The sequence below is a fragment of the Mytilus galloprovincialis genome, chromosome 1 (assembly GCF_965363235.1).
Source record: "Mytilus galloprovincialis chromosome 1, xbMytGall1.hap1.1, whole genome shotgun sequence".
Lineage (NCBI taxonomy): Eukaryota > Metazoa > Mollusca > Bivalvia > Mytilida > Mytilidae > Mytilus > Mytilus galloprovincialis.
Window position 1 is genome coordinate 101,731,172 of NC_134838.1, and position 22,082 is coordinate 101,753,253.

Consider the following 22,082-nt stretch of genomic DNA (forward strand, 5'->3'; position numbering starts at 1 on the left):
GGAATCTGTTTCGAACTAAAACAACTGCGTTTAGACAATGATAGGACATTCCAAATAATTGAGGATACTAATCCGACTTTTTCACTTTTCGTGTCGTATTGCTGTCTGATCTCAAACGGGAGCAATAATCGGCAATGTGTGAACCCCGCATTAAAGAAAAGCGGTAAGTTTGTTTTGTAGACTAGCTATTGTGATTTGATTAAAGATGGAGGTTTATTGGTGAAAGAATACTTCTAACAGTTTTGAGATGTTCTGCGGAGATGCCAATTCAATTTAGCTTGGTTTTTCGGATAATAAATATCACAATTGGGTCCTTGTATTATGGAGGTTATTGAGATATTGGATTATTCGGCATTAACTCGGAAAAATAACAAGTACCACCCGGTGTTGGTTTTATGCTTGTTTTAGTTTCACTACTTCCGGTATTTTCTTCCTAACATTTTATATTCTATTTATTGCGAAGTTTGAAAGGTGATAGCCACAATGAGCGGGGTTTTGGTGCCCAGTAAAAGTACTATATATGTTGGCAACCTTCCCTTTTCACTGACAAATAACGATATTCACAAAATATTTGAAAAATATGGAAAGGTTGCAAAGTGAGTTTAGAAACTTTAGTTTTGATTATGTCAGAACTAAAAATCAGGTTCAAAGCATGTGCTAGCTGCGGAACCGTAGCTCTTAGGTCCTTGTGCTATTTTTTGACTATTTGCGGACTAATGACCTAAGAGCTACGGTTCGGCAGCTAGGCATGCGCTAGTCCAAATAATTGGCTATTTTATGTATTTGCTTCGACGTCGTAACTAGATCAAAACTAGGTATGCATTCATTGACATAAGTGTGTTTTTGGGATACGATTACTTTCAAGCAATCTGTATACGATTGGCTCAGGGAGTCATGCCCTCGCGTCAACCGTTTTATTCTAAACATTAAGGAACATCTCAGATTCTTATGATTGTCTTGGTTTAAAAGATAAAAACAAACAAAGGTATTGAACTTAAAAAACTTTCCTATAATGTTCTTTTCATAATCTTCATGTTTGATATTTCCCTTGACTTATATGCGTGTTTTTAACAACACGGAAAGTCAGAATTATAAGCAGTATTTATATTTAGTGTTTTTATAAATTTAGAAACACGTCAGAGGTTATTCTTTAGTTGTGATAAAAGTGCGAGAGTTCTCTGAAACTAGAGGGTCCAAGGACCCTGTGTCGCTCACCTTAGATTTTTGTTGACAATTAATGCATGAAATAACAATAATACTTTTTGTTAAAGGAAACTTTGTGAACCAAAATCTAATTTTTCTTGTGGTTGAACTACTTTCAACTAGTTTATTATTTTCAGTTTGAGGTCTAAAACACATTTTTCAAGTATTGTGTTGTTCTCTCATGGACATACATGTCAATATAAACTCATCATCGATACCAAGACTACATATTTTGTATATAGGCCAGACGCTATCATTACTGGTCAAGGATCACTAAGGAAACTTTAATTGATTTTGACATGTTCATTATATATAAGTTGTTCAATTAGTTATGACAGCAAAGTTACTGATCATTATGGAGAATGACAACAGATCAACTGTATCAATCTTTTTACTGTACCCAAGATTATCATCTTTTATGAGTGGTGACCTGACCTTTAAATTAAGATTCAAAATGAATAGGTATTACTTGAATTGAACAAGAATGTAGACACAGAGAACTAAGTTTTTGCTACCTTAAATAGAGACGACCTTTATAGTAGTTCTAAGATGTGTGAAGCAGCTATTTGTTTGTCATTTTTGGGTTGTGATGACCATGTTTGTCTCCAACTCATTTTTTTTTCTGTTCTTGACTGGAGGTTTTGTTTTTATCAATTTCAAAAATGAATGGGGTGTGAAAAATAATAAAAGACATCAAATTTAATTGTTTATTATGAAAAATTTGTACACATCAAATACTTCAAATAATGCATTATAATATTCATTGTCTTATACATTTTTTTTATATATGTACATTAAAACAGTTCACTTATAGAACAATATTTACATTCTATAACAACACATTTTCAAAGTCAAAATATGACAGTAAAAACAGTATATATAAAAAGCAACACAGCGATTATATTATGATATAATTATGGTTTCCATAACTTGACGTTCAAAATGACTTGAAGTTAATTTGTAAAAACTTGTCGAAAAGAATATTCAACAGTTTTTTCCAACTTAAGAGTCTAGATTCTATATATAATTTATTTCCTCTTGAGCATTTAACAACTATCTGTCAAAGTAATTGTCATTTTTGTTTCCTTTCTATTCATGGTATACTGAGTTATAGTCCATAGTATCTCTGTTTTAAACTTTATTCATATCAGTTCTGGTGGATTTGCTTTAATGCAAGATCAAGAGTTTACTCCATACGTTTATTAATTGTTGTATGATGTTAAGATAACACCAACTGAAACAATCTATATAATTCTTATTTTTTCAGCAGTTAGTTTACTGAATTTACTTTACATTGGCTTATTATAAAACAGTCATTAAATATTCTCAAATTTCTTCTCTATTAAGTAAATGTTCACAAATTTCTGCTCTATTAAGTAAATGTTCACAAATTTCTGCTCTATTAAGTAAATGTTCACAAATTTCTGCTCTATTAAGCAAATGTTCACAAATTCTTCTCTAATAGGCAAATGTCACAAATTTCTGCTCTATTAAGCAAATGTTCACAAATTCTTCTCTAATAGGCAAATGTCACAAATGTCTTCTCTATTAAGCAAATGTTCACAAATTTCTTCTCTATGAAGCAAATGTTTACATGAATTGTTTATTAGTTTCTGTTTTATAAATGACTTCTATATATATATCAAATGTATAAGCAAAAATGCAACCACATAAATGAGTAGAATGACAAATTAATGCAATATTTGATTTTTTTTTCTCAACATTTAAGCCTTTGCATGAGTTAATGATTTACACATTTTGATAAACCTGTACTTAGAATAAGACATAATTGAAATCATAAGAAATCAAAAATGTTGGATTTATGGATTGTTTTTCAATTTGGAGAACTCCAAGTAATTATATTATAATAAAATATGTGGTATTTGTACAGAAACTGATTTATTTTGTCTGATATGAACATGCGAGCATTTCTTAAACAGAAAAGTCAAAGAATATTGGACGAGATAAATATACAGATTAATACAAAAAGTAAACTGTACATACTTAATCATGATAAATGTTTAGTTTATCATATATATATATAGTGAACAAAGATATTGTAAATTGTATCAAGTTATCAATATGAAAAATTACAATGAATATATGTACATAACAGCAAGGATTTCAACATTCATAAACATTTTGATTATTTAATCATAGTTCATCAAACAGCCAGTTAAATTTAATCATTTTGTAGGAAGAGAAATGAGACATGGAACTTGTGGTCTTCAAAACTCCTTTTTTACATCTATATTAAAGCAATGGCTTTTGATTGTATTCAAAAACAAATATTTCAAGAATTATATATATATACTTTATAACAAGTAATTATCAGGAGTGTTCACATGCGAAGTGCACACAACTCTCCACTGATACAATTAGCATTCATGTAGTAGAGGTTCTAAAATTTGATGTCTCCAATCATTTCTGACTTGAAATGAATGGAATTCTACTTTTCTTCCATAGCAAAATGGTTGACCATTCACCAAGGGCCTTTCTGCTTTATGAAAGTCAAAGCAACACAGTTTCAAATTTCTTTACCTCTGCTACCGTTAATCCAGTGTACCTATAAAGAAGAAAGCTTTGTAAAGAAGCTTTCTTCTATACAGGTAAAACTGGATATCAGGAGTCTTGAAGCCAACTCATTTCTATTCCTACTTATGAAAAGGCAAATCTGTTGGAGTGGAAACCCATTTTTCCTTTAAAACCACTCCTGCACATTTGAGGTTGCATTTTCAGCAACCGCAAATGTGTCGTGTTTTTCAGCGGGTTTAATTTTCATTGTTTCAAACAAAGCTGGTTTCGGCATATAAAATAATCATTACACGGAATCATTGTGTTTCAATGGCTACATATATAACTTTATGATCTGACCAATAGGAATCAAGAACATCTGTTTCAAAATTTACCTTACTATCAAAATTTAGGAAAATTAAGTCCAATAATGTACCATAAGATGTAGTAGGTTTAGACACAATTTGTGAACTGCAAAATGAATCTCTCATGAACTTTAAAAAAGAAGTGTTCGCAGTGTTTAAATCAATATTAAAGTCTCCCATTATGATAATTTTTGGATGTCTTAAATACACATCAGGAAGAAGGTTTGCAAGGAAAGTATCTTTTAGTTGTTGCAATTTGCAGATTGGTGCTTTGTAAACAAAGACAACCTGAAAAAGACCTTTACTGGGTGATTTTATGTCTGCTATAACAAACTCTAAAGATGGAGTTGAGAAAGTGACTGTATTGTGAAGAATACAATCATTTCGATAATATAATACCAATCCATGAGGTGGTCTTGTATTAAAGTTTGTTTGCTTTTGGTCTAATCGAACTGGTGGTTCAAAACCAGGTACATGAAAATTATCATTTTCATCTGTTGAAATAAGTCTTGATTCAGCAATACCAATAACATCAGCATCCAAGATGTTAGGGTCTGATTTTGTATCATTAAAGTGAGCATGCAATGACCTTGAGTTATTGAAAACTACTTTAAAATAGTTACTTGATAAATTATACAATGGCTTAAAACACAACTGTAGAGTTGCATCTGTCCTTAGTCTGTGTAATTCTTGTCGAACACACTCTGCTACAGCTATTGCTTCTTGATTGAGATCTAATATCTGTAATCCAGTTAAAGATGTTACTCTGCTTAGCGCAACATAGTGAATATGTGGTATTTTCCCTTTACGTTTTGATTTCAAACTAACAACAACTTCTTGTAATGTGTCTCCTTGCGATTTATGAATTGTTTTTCCGGCTGCTGGACGAAGAGGAAATTGAATTCTTTCAAAGGTTTTATATTTATAAGTAAATGACCTTTTAATGTCAAACATTGGAGTCCATGTTTTTTCAACATCTTTTCCATACAAGTGTGAATATTTTCTTCTATTGTTAGCACCAATTCTGGCATCCTCAAACTTAACCCATATGATACTTGGTCTTATAGATTTAGTTTTGCACTCTATCAATTTAAGTTCACAAGTGGAACCATTTGTGAGACCATCAGTGACTTCAATATTAGCTGTAAGATCATATTTCATCCCAATTGCTAATACCACTTCCTTTGCAAGATTAGCTGTATCAGACTGTTTTTCTGGTAAAGAACTAAGTAATTTCGTTTTTACAGATGCTGGTAAATCCCCACAAACTGTGTCAACTGCTGTAACTTTAACCTTTTGTGAGCCTAATTTAGATATGTATTGTAAATTAAAATTATCCACTAAAGCATTTTCAACAAACAAATGAGTAGCATTAGTTCTGTATGTTGGATCACTGATTGAAACAGTTCTGGTACTTAAAACTGCATAATCATTTTCAGTCAGCTGATTTTGTCTCAACCTATTCAGTAAAAGAGCAAATTCTAAATCATCCTTTTGTCTCATTATTTCGGTAAGTTCATGAAAAGAAAATAATAATTTCCAGTAATTAGGAGCTAATGCTGTTAATCCTTTGCTAAGATCATTGAAAATCCAGCTGTCAAATACAGGTTGGAGTTGGAAAAAGTCACCAATAGCTATGATACTCACGCCACCAAATGAACAGTTGCTTCCCTTGATTTTTTTCAGCCTTCTTTCCAGTAAAGAGAACATTTTGTTTCCAACCATTGAAATTTCATCAATCAAAATCAGAGACAAATTTCTGTATTTCATTCTGAGTGTATTGAGAACATCACATGACAGTGACTGGTCAAGTCCTTTATTTGGTTGTATCTGGAAAGCATTGTGAATGGTCAGACCATTTATATTGTAAGCTGCCTTTCCAGTAGGAGCACAAAGAAGAATTCTAATATCGTCAGGGTCCTCACCTTCAATAGAACATAAGTGTCTGTGTAAAGCTTGAAATATTGTTCTGACAACTACAGATTTTCCACATCCTGCTCCACCTGTCAAAAATGTATAAAATGGTTCATGTTTTGTTTTAACCCATGTGACAACATGTTGGAAAAATTCCCACTGTTTCTTATTCAAGGATCTTATCAATGCAAAATAATCACTCTCACTTATTCTGTTGGCATGATTTGTCAATTCTACTGTTCTTGCTTCTATTCCAACTTCACGGGACATATCATACAGTCTATGTTCTGTTGGTCTATCTGGATTGAAATGAACATACTGTTCAGATTCTGTTGGGCCTATTTCAGCATCTTCCATTTCTACTTGCTGTGTGGCAGGTGCTATTTGATCATTCTCATTACAATCATTTTCTGCCTCTTCTATAGCTTTCTCTAGATCTATCACTTTTCCTTCATATTGCTTAGCTTTTTTTCTAATAGTCTTGCAACAGTCAAGTACATTTTTTCGAATGTTTCATGTCCGCATTGCAAATCTGAAAGTTCATTTCTCCATGGATAAAATAACATTAAGCGTTCTCTGTAGAAGTTTTCAGAGTCAGTCTTGTAATTGTATTTAACATATCTTATAACCTTGGGTGTTTTTCTTTGATATATTCGAATACCATTCTTCAGGGTAATTGTCGATTTTGTTATTGATTTCTTCAATATCTGCATTTGCCTCTTCATTTTCACTTTCAGATTCATTTTCTATCTGTTCTGTTTCATGATCATCTGAAGACTCTGAAGTTTTAGGATACTGAAATTCAAGCTGAGATACATAGTCTGCTAGACACCAGTTCTCCAGTTGTTTTGGTCTATGTGAGTATCTTTTAATATCATTGTCTGATTCTATTTCAGTAGAGTCTGGGCCTAGTTTTTCTAGGGCTGATGATTGCTTGAGGAGGAAAGTTCTTTTGTGTTGTGGAGATGTGTTAATGAAGACAACTTGTCTTGTAGCTTTTGTTAAAGGCATCTGTAGTGTTAAGTATGTTGCTTCTTGTGCGCTTGTTTCAACAGAATTTGAAAAGTAATTCCCAATGTGCCTTACTTGATGCTTCAAGTCTAAATTTCCCTGTCTTGCTTCTTTTGCTGCTTGGTCAAGTAATGCACTCATACCTTTTTGTGACTTGCTTATATATGAAACAATATACACTGCACATGCAAATGCATCTAAAACAAACTGTAAATCATGATTTGCTTGCCAGGCTATCAACACAGTTTTCATGTAACCATTAACACGGACTTCAGATGGTTTTCGTTTGAGAAAAACTTTTGGACCACTCAGGTTGCTTCTTATGGCCTTAATGTAATTTTCATCATCCATTTGTAACACATCATCTAAAAACATGTCATATGTCATCTGGTCTATATCTTCAGAATTGTGAAGTGTATTAATTTCGTTTTGTATTTCTTTATATATAGCTTTGTACTTTTCTATGTCATCATTTTCTTTCAAAGGCTCTAAAATTACTGTTGCTTTCATAGGTGGAAGGGGGAAACCAAAACGACAAATTGGGTGACCTTTTTTTCTGCATGTTTTTGAATGTTTATGAACCTGCAAATTGACTAAACTAGTATTATTTTCTAAAAGTGAACAAGAGACATATTTATCAATAAATGCTACAACATCTTCATTTGAATCGCTTTCATATACTGGTGCATTTTCAATCCAGATCAAGATGTGAATATGTGGTGAACCTCTCTGTTGAAATTCAACTCTATAAAAAAATCTGTCAATTTTCCAATAGGATCATGATCACTTTTTAACACCAAGTTAATAAACTGTTGGACACGATAATCAAAATATCTAGAGCATGTCACAGGGTCTTTCTGAACAAGTTTAGATTTCTGATGCCAATCCATTTCTTCCAATTCATTGTCAGTATATTCTTTGCCATCATTTAATTTGCCAAGAATTCGTAACAAATCTTTCCAATTAGTGTCTGCAGATGAAAGAGAGCCAAACCATGTTGGAAGACCCAACTGTCTGATCATTGCAAACAAATCTTTCTTCCTCTTTTCAAGGTATACTGGAGAATTTCTTAAACTTCTAAAGATATAATAACCTTCATCTAATCTTACAAGATCGTTCACAGTGTTAGGATTCAGTACATCTTTTGCTGTCCATTTTTTTCCTTCTGATTGACACCTTCTTAGAGCAAGATTGACCTTATCACTTATGTTTTTTAACTGAATTTTCTTTAACTTGAAAAATATATTTGGTACAGACTGTGCTACTCTCCTATCCATGGACCTTAGTTCCCATTTGACAATATCAGTATAGTGAACAGAGACAGACCTGTCTTTGTTATCTGGCCTTCTTTGACCACAAAATATAGTTGGAAAAGATAAGTACTCTGCATCAGGATCACTGTAGAGACTAATTGGTCGTTGACCTTCACCAGGAGCAAAAGTTAAACCTGTATCACATAGTGGATTGTCGTCTGGAATGTGATCTAACAGTGTATCTGTGTTTCCAACATGCGTTTCATTTACATCTACTTCACTGAAATGATCGGAGTCATAATCTGAATCATTCTGATTTTGGTTATCCTCTTGATCTGTATTATTTTTTTCATTTTCATGTGTTTCTTCTTCATTTATTTTTGCGATTTCTGTAATCCAATCCTCATTTATTTCTATTCCAGAAGACTTGTACAAGTCACTTGTTCTCATCAAATAATGTAATGCACAAATGACAGCAAATGGTCTCACATTTTCACTAAAATCACACTTTTTGAATTCCAGCTTCTTCTTCAGTTTAACTGATATTGTACCTGACTTCTCTAATGTATGTGGAAGTGAATTTATTGTAGGTTGAACTTCAACAGGCACATTTACAACATTGCCTTTAACTGATAACTGTCCACCTCTTGGTAACTGTCGAATCTGCATAAAAGGAATTCTTAATGATAACAGTCTCTCTTCTAAAGGATACAAATTTAGTTCTTTTGGTTTTGGGGGAAATTCCATTTTATTGGCTATTGAAAATCGAGGGATTCTTTGTTTTTTAATTGCATTGAGACAAGTATGACATATCCATTCTATGTCTAGTACAGATTTAAAATTACTAAAGCAATGAGACATGTTAGCAGGAGTGGTCATTTTGACAGTTTTAGAATTAACTACAGAATCACAAAACCAAGTTTGTTCACATGAAGTACATATATATGTAGGACCATGATTAATTTTTGTTTTAAAATTTCTTATGCAAGCATCAAGGGTTATACCTTGAACTCTTTTTTTTTTTTAGGTTTTTTTCATGATCTGTGAAATCAATGTTTTTTCTTTTAGTACTTTTAACTGTTTTATCATAACATCTTTCTATATCTAGTTTGTTCTGTCTAGAACTCTGTTTCTTCAAACGCTCATTTTCTAAATTTTCTGGATGTGACCTATATTCTTGTTTTCTGTGGTAGTCCCGTTCGGACTCATGTTTTCTGTAGTCTTCATCTTGTCTGGCAATTTTTTTCTTTTCTGTTTCATTTCTTTTGAAAACATCATTCTTTCTAGCCTCTCTTTTAGCAACAAGTTCTCTTTGTCTTACTATCTGTCTTAAATCAGAATTATCTCTCTGAGACTTCTTACTTTGTGCTTCAGCCCTTCTATAATGTTCATCCTTTCTAACTTCTCTTTTAGCAGCAAGTTCTCTTTGTCTCTTTATCTGTCTTACATCTGAATTTTCTCTTTGTGACTTCTTTCTATCTGCTTCAGTCTTTCTATAATTTGTATTCTTTCTTACTTCTCTTTTAGCAGCAAGTTCTCTCTTATTGAAATTTTCATTCTTTCTAGCCTCTCTTTTAGCAACAAGTTCTCTTTGTCTTACTATCTGTCTTAAATCAGAATTATCTCTCTGAGACTTCTTACTTTGTGCTTCAGCCCTTCTATAATGTTCATCCTTTCTAACTTCTCTTTTAGCAGCAAGTTCTCTTTGTCTCTCTATCTGTCTTACATCTGAATTTTCTCTTTGTGACTTCTTTCTATCTGCTTCAGTCTTTCTATAATTTGTATTCTTTCTTACTTCTCTTTTAGCAGCAAGTTCTCTCTTATTGAAATTTTCATTCTTTCTAGCCTCTCTTTTAGCAACAAGTTCTCTTTGTCTTACTATCTGTCTTAAATCAGAATTATCTCTCTGAGACTTCTTACTTTGTGCTTCAGCCCTTCTATAATGCTCATCCTTTCTAACTTCTCTTTTAGCAGCAAGTTCTCTTTGTCTCTCTATCTGTCTTACATCTGAATTTTCTCTCTGAGACTTCTTTCTATCTGCTTCAGTCTTTCTATAATTTGTATCCTTTCTTGAATATCTTTTTGCATTTAATTCTTTTTCCTTGAATATTTTATTTTTTCTTCTATTTTGCATGTAGTTTTTCATATATTCAAATTTCTTTACCTTCATATACTGGTAAGAATTTTTTGTTTGTTTTGTGTTCCTTAGTTTCTGATCATCGAAATAATTTTTAATCTGCTTGGTCACATCTTTGTCAGTATCTTTACTACTGATACTTACAGGTAAAATTTCATATTGAGAGTCTAAATCAATTTGTAAACTTGTGTAAAAAGCATACAAGTAACTGAGGAGGTCATGTAAGTCAGCAAATCCAATCAAAATACTTTTGCCACAGGAATCTAATGGATTATTCAGTGTACATTCTGAATGAGAATGAGTGTCAAAAAAATAGTATATATGATTATAATAATAAACTGCGGAACATATGGCTCCAATCATTATAAGAAATTTGTTTGACTGCTTAATACAAGTTTGAATTGGTTCTTGTAATGAGAGAAATCCAGTCAACTCTTGGTACTGTAAAGCTATACCAAACAGAATATTTTGTTTGTTAATTATAAAAATCCCTTCAGGAATTTCAATTTTGACAGGAATTTCATCAAAATTCAAAAGCATATTTTTAAATAATCCCTGTGTTGTTAATTCTTGAACATGCTTCCTGTAAATTTCATCTCCTTTATTTAAAATGTAATCCAGGTTCAGTGTGTTTGAATCAAAATTTAAAGAAGAAAGTGATAAGAAAACTAAACAATTACATGTACATTGGTTTCCCCTGCTTTGAGTAACAAATTTTGTGGCATACTGGTCAAAAGTTCCAAATTTAAGAAAGTTTGCATTAAAAGAATTGACATATTTTGATAGCTCTTCTTCTGAATTATTTTTATATTGTTCATTTTGGTTTTGCAACAGATCAGTTTGGATATTACTATGAGAATCTGTTTTTGCATAACTATTGTTTGATTCATGTGACAGAAAATCTGTTTGTATATGACAAGTTTCTTTTGCACAGTTATTGTTACTGTTTTGATTCAATTCTTTTGCACAGTTATTGTTACTGTTTTGATTTAATTCAGATAGTTCAAGTTTATCTAATTCAGATATTTCAAGTTCATTCAATTCAGATATTTCAAGTATATTCAGTTCAGATATTTCAAGTTTATTCAATTCAGATTTTTCAAGTAGTTTCAAGTTACTGTTGTTTGTATTTGTGTGGAGGTCAGTATCCCCCATGTTATTTGAGTTACTGTTGTTTGTATTTGTGTGGAGGTCAGTATCCCCCATGTTATTTGAGTTACTGTTGTTTGTATTTGTGTGGAGGTCAGTATCCCCCATGTTATTTGAGATACTGTTATTGATGGTGTCAGTATCACCCATGTCAAGGTCAATTCTAGTACTGTTTATGGAGCCAGTATCCCCAGTTATGTCCGTCAGTGTCTTTTTCTTTGGGTTTTTCACACCACGTTTAGCCTCTGCTGCCCTCCAATTTTTTCTTCTTGGCATCTTTAAAAATCTGTAAATACATATGCAAAGAATGTACATTACCGAGGAAAAAATGTTACTTAATGAATGGCTATTATTTATTTTGAATTTATTGAACCATAAAATTAATTTTTGACTCTTCACATTGAATAATCTGCGAAGCGGATTATGTAAAATGTGAAGAGTCAAAAATTAATTTTATGCGTCAATAAATTCAAAATAAATTATTGCCATTCATTATAAATAAATTTCTATCAAAAATAAGGCTCAAAGAACTTTTTATATTATTTATATTAACCAAAACAACGTACACACATGTTGGCGTATGAATACACAAAGTCAGAGTGGGCGTGTCGCCATAAAAATTGACAACATTGAAAATAAAACTAATACTTTTAACCAATCAGAAGACAGTAAATACACCAAATTTATTTATAAATGCATAATGCGATAAAAGAAAGGCTAGATGAACAATTGCATAATGAGAGCTAATATGATTAGTAACTTTAAATACATCATGAATATAATATGTGTTTTCTGCCATAGAGTTGTCACTTGTTAAGACATACTTATAGATATACCTATAGATGTATCTAGAATACTGATGCCTCGTTCACACGTACGTTCAATTCCAATCGAATTCACTAATCCCATTCACACACTCTTCTTTTTTAATTCGAATTAAAAGATAACGTCCTTAGCACAGTAAAGCAAATTTGACGCGCATTGCAATTTGAATGAGAAATGACGTTAGGACGCAAAATGTTTCGAATGCCAATTGAACTAATTCGAATTACATGTGAACTCAGCATGATATGTTTCATGTATTGGAATAAAATAATATCATAACAGACTTCCTAAATTAAGTAAACAAGAGTTTCAATTAAATAAGGTGATGACAGTAATGCACTAATGTTCATTAAGAGTAAATTTAGTTTTAACCTTATATAACAATACATGTTTACTTCATTCATATGTATGTGTACAGAAGTCTGAACTTTGACATTTGAAATCAGTCAATACAAATTGGTAGTTTTGTGCTTGTAAATATTATAATTTCAATTCAAGTTATGAACAAAACTTACCATTGAATAATTTAAAAAATACTTATTAATTCAAAGTCACTGGACCATGTTGTAGGGGACAGGGCAACAAAATAGTCATCAAATTGATATGTTATAATAGTAATGCATCTTCATACAAAATATCATTGATCTATCGCATGTAGTTCTTATCAAACTGACTTACGTAGAAAACTTAACAAACAATTGACTAGATACATGTATGTCTGAACTACATGAATGGCCCTGTCTTATAAAGTTGAAAAATCTGCAATTTCAACAACATATGTGGACTCAAACATGATGGTAGTCTCACATATTAAAAATGAGGTCAAAATCTTAAGGCGTGTAGAAAAATAGTCTGTATAACTGTGATTTTCAATAATTTTCAAAATCTTTAACCCTTAATTTTCATCAAAACTTGGCGGAGTGGAACAAAACTTTAACTTAATCTGTTACTCATCACGGTTAAGTAACATACTAAAAATCAGCCCAATATCTAAAGGCGTTTAGAAAAAAAGTAGGTATAACTGTGATTTTCAACAATTTATAAATTCCAAAGGCTGTAATTTCGACAAAAATTAGAAGAGCTTTACAAAACTTAAACTTGATTTGTTACACGTGATGGTCAAGTTACATAATAAAAATCAGCCCAATATCTGAAGGTGATAGAAAAAAGTCTGTACGACTGATTTTGAACAATTTTCAAAGTCTTTAACCCTTAATTTAGGCAAAAATCAGCAGAGCGGAACACAAACTTGAGCTGTAACTGATTATACCAAAAATCAGCCTAATATCTACAGTCGTTTAGAAAAAAAGTCTGTATAACTGTGACTTTCAAAAATTTATCGAAGTCAAAAGCCTGTAATTTCGACAAACATAACCGGAGTGAAAAAAAAAGCTAAAATTTGATCTGTAACTCATCATGATTAACTCACATACCAAAAATCAGCCCAATTTCTGAAGGCATTTAGAAAATAAAGCCTGTATATCTGTAATTTTAAACAATTTCTGCAACAAAATAGCGAGGTAGAACCAACCGTAATTTGATCTGTAACTCATGATGGTTAACTCATATACCAAATATCAGCCCATTATCTGAAGGTGTTATGGTAATCAAAGAGCTGAATATCTAAACATTCGAAAAAAAGTTGATAGTTAATTATCTAAAATTCAACTGAATTCTGTCATTTAACAACAACTACAATATTTTTTAAAATCTTAATTGTGTACCACTGAACTGCAGGCTAGGGCCATCTTTCATTTTTGGGACAGTGCTCTAAGATTTTTTATTTATTTTTCTTAAGAAAGTTAGGACTGAAAAATCTATTCAGTTTTAAATTTCCATTGGCATTGATAAAGTTCCAAGTTACAACTCTCATCACAGGGATACAGGTACTAATAAAAAAACAATAAGATTGATGTAAACTGTGTTTCCAAATTCTATATTTTGAAATATTTGTAAATTTCATTAATAAATAGGTTTAAACTACAAAATGCAACATTTTTTTTTACTTTAATTTATTTTTAACCATTACAATGATTATGTTGGTACACAAAATTAAGTTTTAATGGAAAACTACAAATCATATACTAAATGTCACATTTTAAGTGTTCAGATACATTAACTTTTATTCTAGTGGATAATTACTCATCAATTTAGGTGCTCCTGAATTGGAGGAAGATTCTCAAAACAGAATTTGACAGAAAAAACATCGTTTCACTCCCCCAATCTCATGTATCCCAACGTACTTTGTTTACTTTGAAAGTTGTTGACCTACAAATTAAAGTATTGCATGTTGATGTTTGAATCATCTAAAACAAACATTATTATGTTTAAATTTAACAAATACCAATTTTTAATTAGTGCACGATCTTTGAGAATGATTTAAATAACCAGTGAAGGATATCCTTGCTTATGCGTAGTGTGGCATTCCAACAATGACGTCACTATAAAATATAATGTAGGTTGGATATATTTAGAATATCTCGTCATACTGATTTTTCCGGATTGTAAAAGAAACGTAAATAGTGTAAAGGAGAGCTCAAGATACGATAATTTCGCGAGAAACAGAAGGGAAATGTGTAAAAGGCGTTTAAAGTCAATCTATTCATTTGTATGTCTCCATCTCACCAATCTCAGTAAGATTTGTTGTGGGGTTTTCCACACTATAAAAACAAAATGAATGATGTGAGGGGATGTCACTCTGGTCAACCACATAGGGGATTGACGGCTTCAAGCCATCTTTCCCCAAAAAGTTTGTATGAAAGGTATGTTGCAAAATGATGGAATGACGGACAAGGATAAAAATATATGGCCCGACAACTTTGTTGCTGGGCCATAAAAATTGCTACTTCATACAAAGTCACTGGACCATGACCATGACCAAAGGTGCAGGGCCTCATATCTTAGTCATGAAACTGATATCAACTGATAGCAATCCATTTTGTACATAAGTTCATTGATACATAGCCAGATATTATTAGAATTCATAAGGCAGCAACCATTTGAATTTGTCCAGAAAAAAAAAACCATAGCCCCCCCTCCCCCTCAGAAAATCAAATGGTTGCTCGAGGCCTAAGAATAATAACGAGAACGTCTTTCAATTTTTAATTTGTAGAACTACAAATCAAGTATATCAGTTCACAAGTTACAACAGAACACAAATGCTTCAAATATTTTATTAATTTAAATGAAATTATAATGATTATTCATCAAACATTTAAATATATCCATTGAAAACTTGTTTTAACTTCATCCTTCTCTTATACAAGAATGTTTTCTCCACAACAACATTGACATTGTTGGGAACATGCAAAAAAATGCTAAATTTACAAGTGGTTGCAAATTAGATACATTTAATTGTATGCTACCTTATTTTCAACTGCACAAATAAATATTAACAGCAAAATAATAACTAAGCTATTTCAATCAGGTTAATATTATTTGCTGTCCTTTATCTGTAATGTATTCTTCCCTTTCATGACTTTCATGATGTCATTTTTATTTTATACTTTAATTTTACATTCTAAATTTAGAATGCTAGCTAATCAGATTCTTCATTTAATTATATTAATCCTATTTATCTATATATGATATTATATCTAAAATACTAAACAGTTTGTGAGTCCCCATTATATTTACCTTAAGACTGCAAAAAGAAGGAATATTCTAACTTTTCATTGAAGAGTTTCTTTTTGCTATATATCTTATTACCACAAAGAAACTTTTAAACAACAAAGTACAATTAACTAAAACTCATTACACTGAAAATATATAGTCTTCATTCTTGTAAAGTAAATGGTATGGTTCAAATATTTCTTAAATATTAATTCAATACCAATACTTTATATTAGATTTATCCCAAAAAATGAGAACAGGGGACACAATTACATTAAAAAAATATTTTCCTAAACTTCTAAGAAAATATAAAATCATTATCAAGGATTTGTATAGTTTAACTAACTGTGCAAATCCTTGATAAAATGAAGAACTTTATTTTTTTAATGGCCAAAAACATCTTTTAATAGATAATTGATATTTTGAACAATATTTATTAAGTTTTAGATCTTGTGCTGTTGATTAATTTCGGCAGCAGCAACCAAACAACAATTGTTGTCCAATTCATCTGAAAATTTTAGGGCAGATAAATCTTGACCTGATAAACAATTTTACTAATGTCAGATATGCTCTAAATGCTTTGGTTTCAGAGTTATCAGCCAAAATCTTCATTTTACCCCTATGTTCTATTTTTAGCCGTGGCGGCCATCTTGGTTAGATGACCGGGTCACCGGACACATTTTTCAAACTAAATACCTCAATGATGATTGTGGCCAAGTTTGGATTAATTTGGCCCAAAAGTTTCAGAGGAGAAGATTTTTGTAAAAGATTACTAAGATTTATGAAAAATGGTTAAAAATTGACTATAAAGGGAAATAACGCCTTAAGGGGTTAACTGACCATTTCGGTCATGACAGCTTATTTGTAGATCTTACTTTGCTGAACATTATTGCTGTTTACAATTTATCTCTATCTATAATAATATTCAAGATAATAACAAAAAACAGCAAAATTTCCTTAAAATTACCAATTCAGGGGCAGCAACCCAACAACGGGTTGCCCAATTTATCTGAAAATTTCAGGACAGATAGATATTGACCTGATCAACAATTTTACCCTGTCAGATTTGCTCTAAATGCTTTGGTTTTTGAGTTATAAGCAAAAAACTGCATTTTACCCCTATGTTCTATTTTTAGCCATGGCGGCCATCTTGGTTGGTTGGCCGGGTCATCGGACACATTTTTTAAACTAGATACACCAATGATGATTGTGGCCAAGTTTGGTTTAATTTGGCCCAGTAGTTTCAGAGGAGAAGATTTTTGTAAAAGTTAACGACGACGGACGCAGGACGACGACGGACGCAGGACGCCGGACGCCGGACGCAAAGTGATGGGAAAAGCTCACTTGGCCCTTCGGGCCAGGTGAGCTAAAAATGAGTGAATTCCGATAAATCTATTTCTGTCATATAAGAACTGAAGTGGAGTTTTTCTTATATGTCACTGTTATGAAACTGATATTTCATAATGTACTTCCATAAAGAAATAGGGAACCATCTAGGTCGTTTAATTAATGTACGATCTTGCTCCAGGGTTTGTTTAGGTAATTCTGCCCATGCGTATAGTTTTCTTGACTTCAAGGGGTATTAGGTTGAATGGTTGCTCTGGATTCCCCACTCAATTGATTAATTTATAACTCATGGGATCCTCTCTATGTATGTCTGCTATTGAGGGTTATTCTTGTTGTTGCATAATTTTAAATCATATGCATCATTTAAATTAAAATAAATGTAGTCCACATCATAAAAGTAACTACAACACCCCTTCAGGCGAAATGGTGTCTTCCATATTATCGTTTCGAGTTGTCTCCCTTCTAGAAGTAACTTCCGTGAATACTAAATCAAAACAACACGTTGAGAAAAATAAACTTGTTCTGTCGATAAATGTCGTATTATATTAAAAACGATCGCAATTTAAACCGAGGAATGTGTACAGAAAGTAGTCATGATCACTGACCCAAAGGAAATTTAATATTTAAAGAGTTAGGAATGGGGTTCCTCCTAGAATTAACGTAGGAAAATAGGTGAGGAAAGTAAACTTAGAATTGATAGTGCAAAACTAAAACACAATAGGCCTTAGTATATTGTTCACATACTTTTATCCGGGATTGGCTATTTTGTAACTATTTAGATTACATATATTTTACATTTTACATGTGCAGTTGAATTAGTTTTGAAAATAATATTATCCAGCTACATGTATACATGTGTCAATGAAAACAATGGCAATCGTATCCCTCAGAGCAATCTGCTCTTTGATTATAACTGTTTACCAGGTTGGGCACAAGTCGGGAAAATTTGGGTATGGATGTCTATTTTCGGTTTTCAGGGAACACCCCAGTTTTCTGGTTTGAAAAAACAACAGCTTACAGACTTCCTTTTCTATTCCAATTGATGGCATGGCATTTACAAAAGTGCAGGTTTTAACTGTAAAAACTTTTTAAAAAAGTATTTCAAAAACAACAAACAGGTTGGGCTCAAGTTAGGAAAAGCGGTGTGTTCCCAGTTTTTAGTGAACATCCCAGTTTTCTGGTGTTATCAACCCCAGTATGCCCAGCTGAAATTGTAACAATGTTTATTGAACTTATTTGGGAACAGTATGTCTAATGGGAAGTCTGATATCTGATATGTATTCAGTATTAAATTGATACAATCTCTTGACTTTACAAGATTTATGGAATTTGGTAGCATCTGTGGATGTTAAAAGTATGATATTTATGCTTTATAATCAAACATGTCTGTTCAGCCATAACTTTTAATAACAACTAACCAGAGCCCACAGTGACGCTCCTGTAGTGGCTGACGTCGATAATTGTAAAGTAACATCGTTATCCCGTGATGATCTCGCCAGCATCTGACTGAAAAAAACTTTCCGAAGTGCGCAAAAAACAGGGGCTTTAATCTGTATCCCATGGACACATTCCCCATTTATTAGACTTAAAATAGGCTGCAGTTAATCAGTTTCTTGCTGGTATCTTTGGGCCAATATTTAAAAAAAAATTAAAACATAGTATATTGTACAATGTTTACTACTTATTTATGTTGCAGTGTAACTATCTTGAAGGATCATGCAACAAGGAAAAGTAAAGATGTGGTTTTTGTGATGTTTGTTGAAAAAGATTCAGCCTTCAAAGCTGTGCGAGCTTTGAACAGAACAAAGGTATTGTACATTATTTCATATCATTATATAATTTTTAGTTGAAGTCCTTAAATGATAATTTCGATTAATTCATTTGTAATTGATACTAAAAAATGTTGGTGAAATTTTAATTTTCAATAAGGCAATAATCAGAAAATTATTAATTTTAAGAAGACGAAGATACATGTACCAGTGACTACATGTACATGAATTAATGAAGAATTAACTTGATTTTTTTTTGAAAACAAAATTTAAAAATGGGTTTGAATAAAATCTCAATTATTAACGCTTACATTTTAAAAACTAATTAATTATGTACTGCAGCATGGACAGAAATGGTATCAATCTCAAAATAGTGTCAGTTATTGGATATTCACTATAAAACATTCACACATGCATAGAATATAGATTAGATCACTGCCTCTAGTGTGTTACAATATTTCTTCACTGTGGCATCATCAGACATGGTCACCTTTTTCACGAAGTCACAAAAATAACTATATAAGAAATCCTGACAATTTGATGTCATAAATGAATTGCTACCAATCATTTCTTGTGAACAAACTTTTCCTTGTTACTTGTATTAGCATATTTAACACCAATAGTTAACAACTAACATTTCAATTAATCATGTATGTTTAGATGTTTGATAGAACCATTACATAAACAGTAGCTAAAGACAATGGAAGAGCTAAAGAATTCATCAAGAGGAAAGATTACCCTGATAAATCTCGATGTTATGAGTGTGGTGTAAGTCACTTTCTAAAGGTGTAATACCACTAAATCATAATATATCACATTCAGTTTTATATGAAAAAGTGTTAATCAAAAATATTCCCTTAAACTTCAAAGTTGTAGGAATTTAACCCTGCATTTCAGTGCAGAAAAAAAAAAATCAAGAGTCATAAACATACATTGTACATGTACATAAGCTGTTTTAAAGCACCATTATTTTTTATTTGATATTTGTATAAATTGTTTTGGAAACCTTAGGTGACATGGTTACTTAAGTATGTAAACAGGAAGAAAAGAGTTGAAAATTTGATTGGTTTACTTCTGATGATGGTTATTATCTTTTCTTTTATATGCAATGAAATGTTATGTGAACTTTTCACTCTTGTACTGGACAGGATAATTCTTTATTCATCCCAAGTAATTCTTTATCTGAAACAATGTTAATTTCTACACAATTTATTTAAAAAATGAAAATTTAGCAAAGACTAATAGTGAAAAATAAAGGTGATGTTGCTCCAAAAACTTGAAAGTTAAAGTCATATGAAACGAGTGACTGGTGAAAAATAATGTGTATCCAATTTTTAAACCAATGCATGTATATATCATAAACTTAGTCTTCTGTGCAAGATTTAATCATTTCTTACACAAAAATAATGTATAATCGTCATTTTTGTTGGTCTCTGTCTCTTATGATTTAACAAAAATGGCAGCTAATTAATTGCTGTGTTTTGAAGCCGTAGTTTACCGATTGTCACCTTAAAGTAAACAATCAACAAATACTCATGGATATTGAGCACGTGTATAATATGTACAATCAGATATTAGTTTATTTCAATGACAGATCCATACGTATTGGGATCACCACATTTTTACGAGAAATATCACGTTTAGGTCACTTGCATATGAAAACATATATCAGCCAATTGCTTCCTGGAAGCAAGCAATTAAAAAAAAGTAAACTTCTTGTAAATGTGGACAAATTAAAGAATTTTCTTTAAAAAAAAGCATATGTACATTTTTAAAAAGCATATGTACATATTTCATAATGCAAACTATCCACTTAGTTATAGGTTTCATATGACTTTAAATGAGGAAATAAACTGATATGTTAGGTCCAGTTTTTTTTTTTTTGGTGATGTATAACTTAATTATATGCAGCATCTTTCACCTACTAAAAGATTAATTCCTTCAAATACAATTTATTAATTTCAGGAAGAAGGACATCTGAGTTATAAATGCCCCAAAAATCTACTTGGAGAAAGAGAACCTCCTCCAAAGAAAGAAAGGAAAAGGAAAAAGTTTGAAGGAGAGTAAGTAAGATGGCTAACACAGTAAACATATTTGTAGGGCTTTCCAAAGTAGCCAGTAGACGGCAGATTTCAGCCGTTTACGATGGCTTCAAGTGCCAGCTACTTCACTTACAAAAATATAAATTCAAAAAGAACAAAATATTTTTTTCAAATGTTTACAGGCAGCCGAGAGACGTATTGTCGCAAAGTCACAGTCACGATAAACAAGGATGAAAAGTCAGTATTTACCTTGGGCTAAATATAGTTCACATGAATTCAGGTCACTGGTTGTCTATTTAAAGTCAGAATGCTTCGTTTCTTTTCAAAGATAACAAGAGAGACGTTCCGGTGGTCATTGAACGGTAACAATAGAGACATTCCGGTGGTCATTAACTTTTTGGTTTAGGCTTTAGAACGTGAAGACAATCAATTGGATGACAATTTTATGTTATGGAATAATATCAGTCAAATAAAAGAAAGTGTTGTAGATCATGTTGTTTAGAATCTGGAAAGCAGTACCTTTTGAAGTTCATTTTTAGCTCACCTGACCTGAAAGGTCAAGTGAGCTTTTCTCATCACTTGGCGTCCGTCGTCCGTAAACTTTTACAAAAATCTTCTCCTCTGAAACTACTGGGCCAAATTTATCCAAACTTAAGCAAAATCATCATTGGGTATCTAGTTTAAAAAGTGTGTGGCGTGACCCTGCCAACCAACCAAGATGGCCACCATGGCTAAAAATAGAACATAGGGGTAAAATGTAGATTTTGGCTTATAACTCTGAAATCAAAGCATTTAGAGCAAATTTGACAGGGGTAAAATTGTCCATAAGGTCAAGATCTATCTGCCCACAAATTTTCAGACAAGTTGATCTTTCCTCTTCCTAGAGTATCCAGTGATGCCAGCGGTTTTTGCCATGGCTCTCAACTGTTTCACTGTTTCAA

General features: G+C 31.9%; 1 protein-coding gene across 1 annotated transcript; it reads left to right on the top strand.

Annotated features, from left to right (window-relative positions):
* The first annotated feature begins 314 nt into the window (after positions 1 to 314).
* On the top strand, positions 315 to 21,784 carry LOC143051989 (zinc finger CCHC-type and RNA-binding motif-containing protein 1-like). The gene is given in 4 exon segments (XM_076224990.1): positions 315 to 596; positions 19,027 to 19,138; positions 19,760 to 19,867; positions 21,065 to 21,784. Coding segments are annotated over 4 exon segments (435 nt in total). The 5' UTR covers positions 315 to 483; the 3' UTR covers positions 21,167 to 21,784.
* Positions 21,785 to 22,082: the final 298 nt, after the last annotated feature.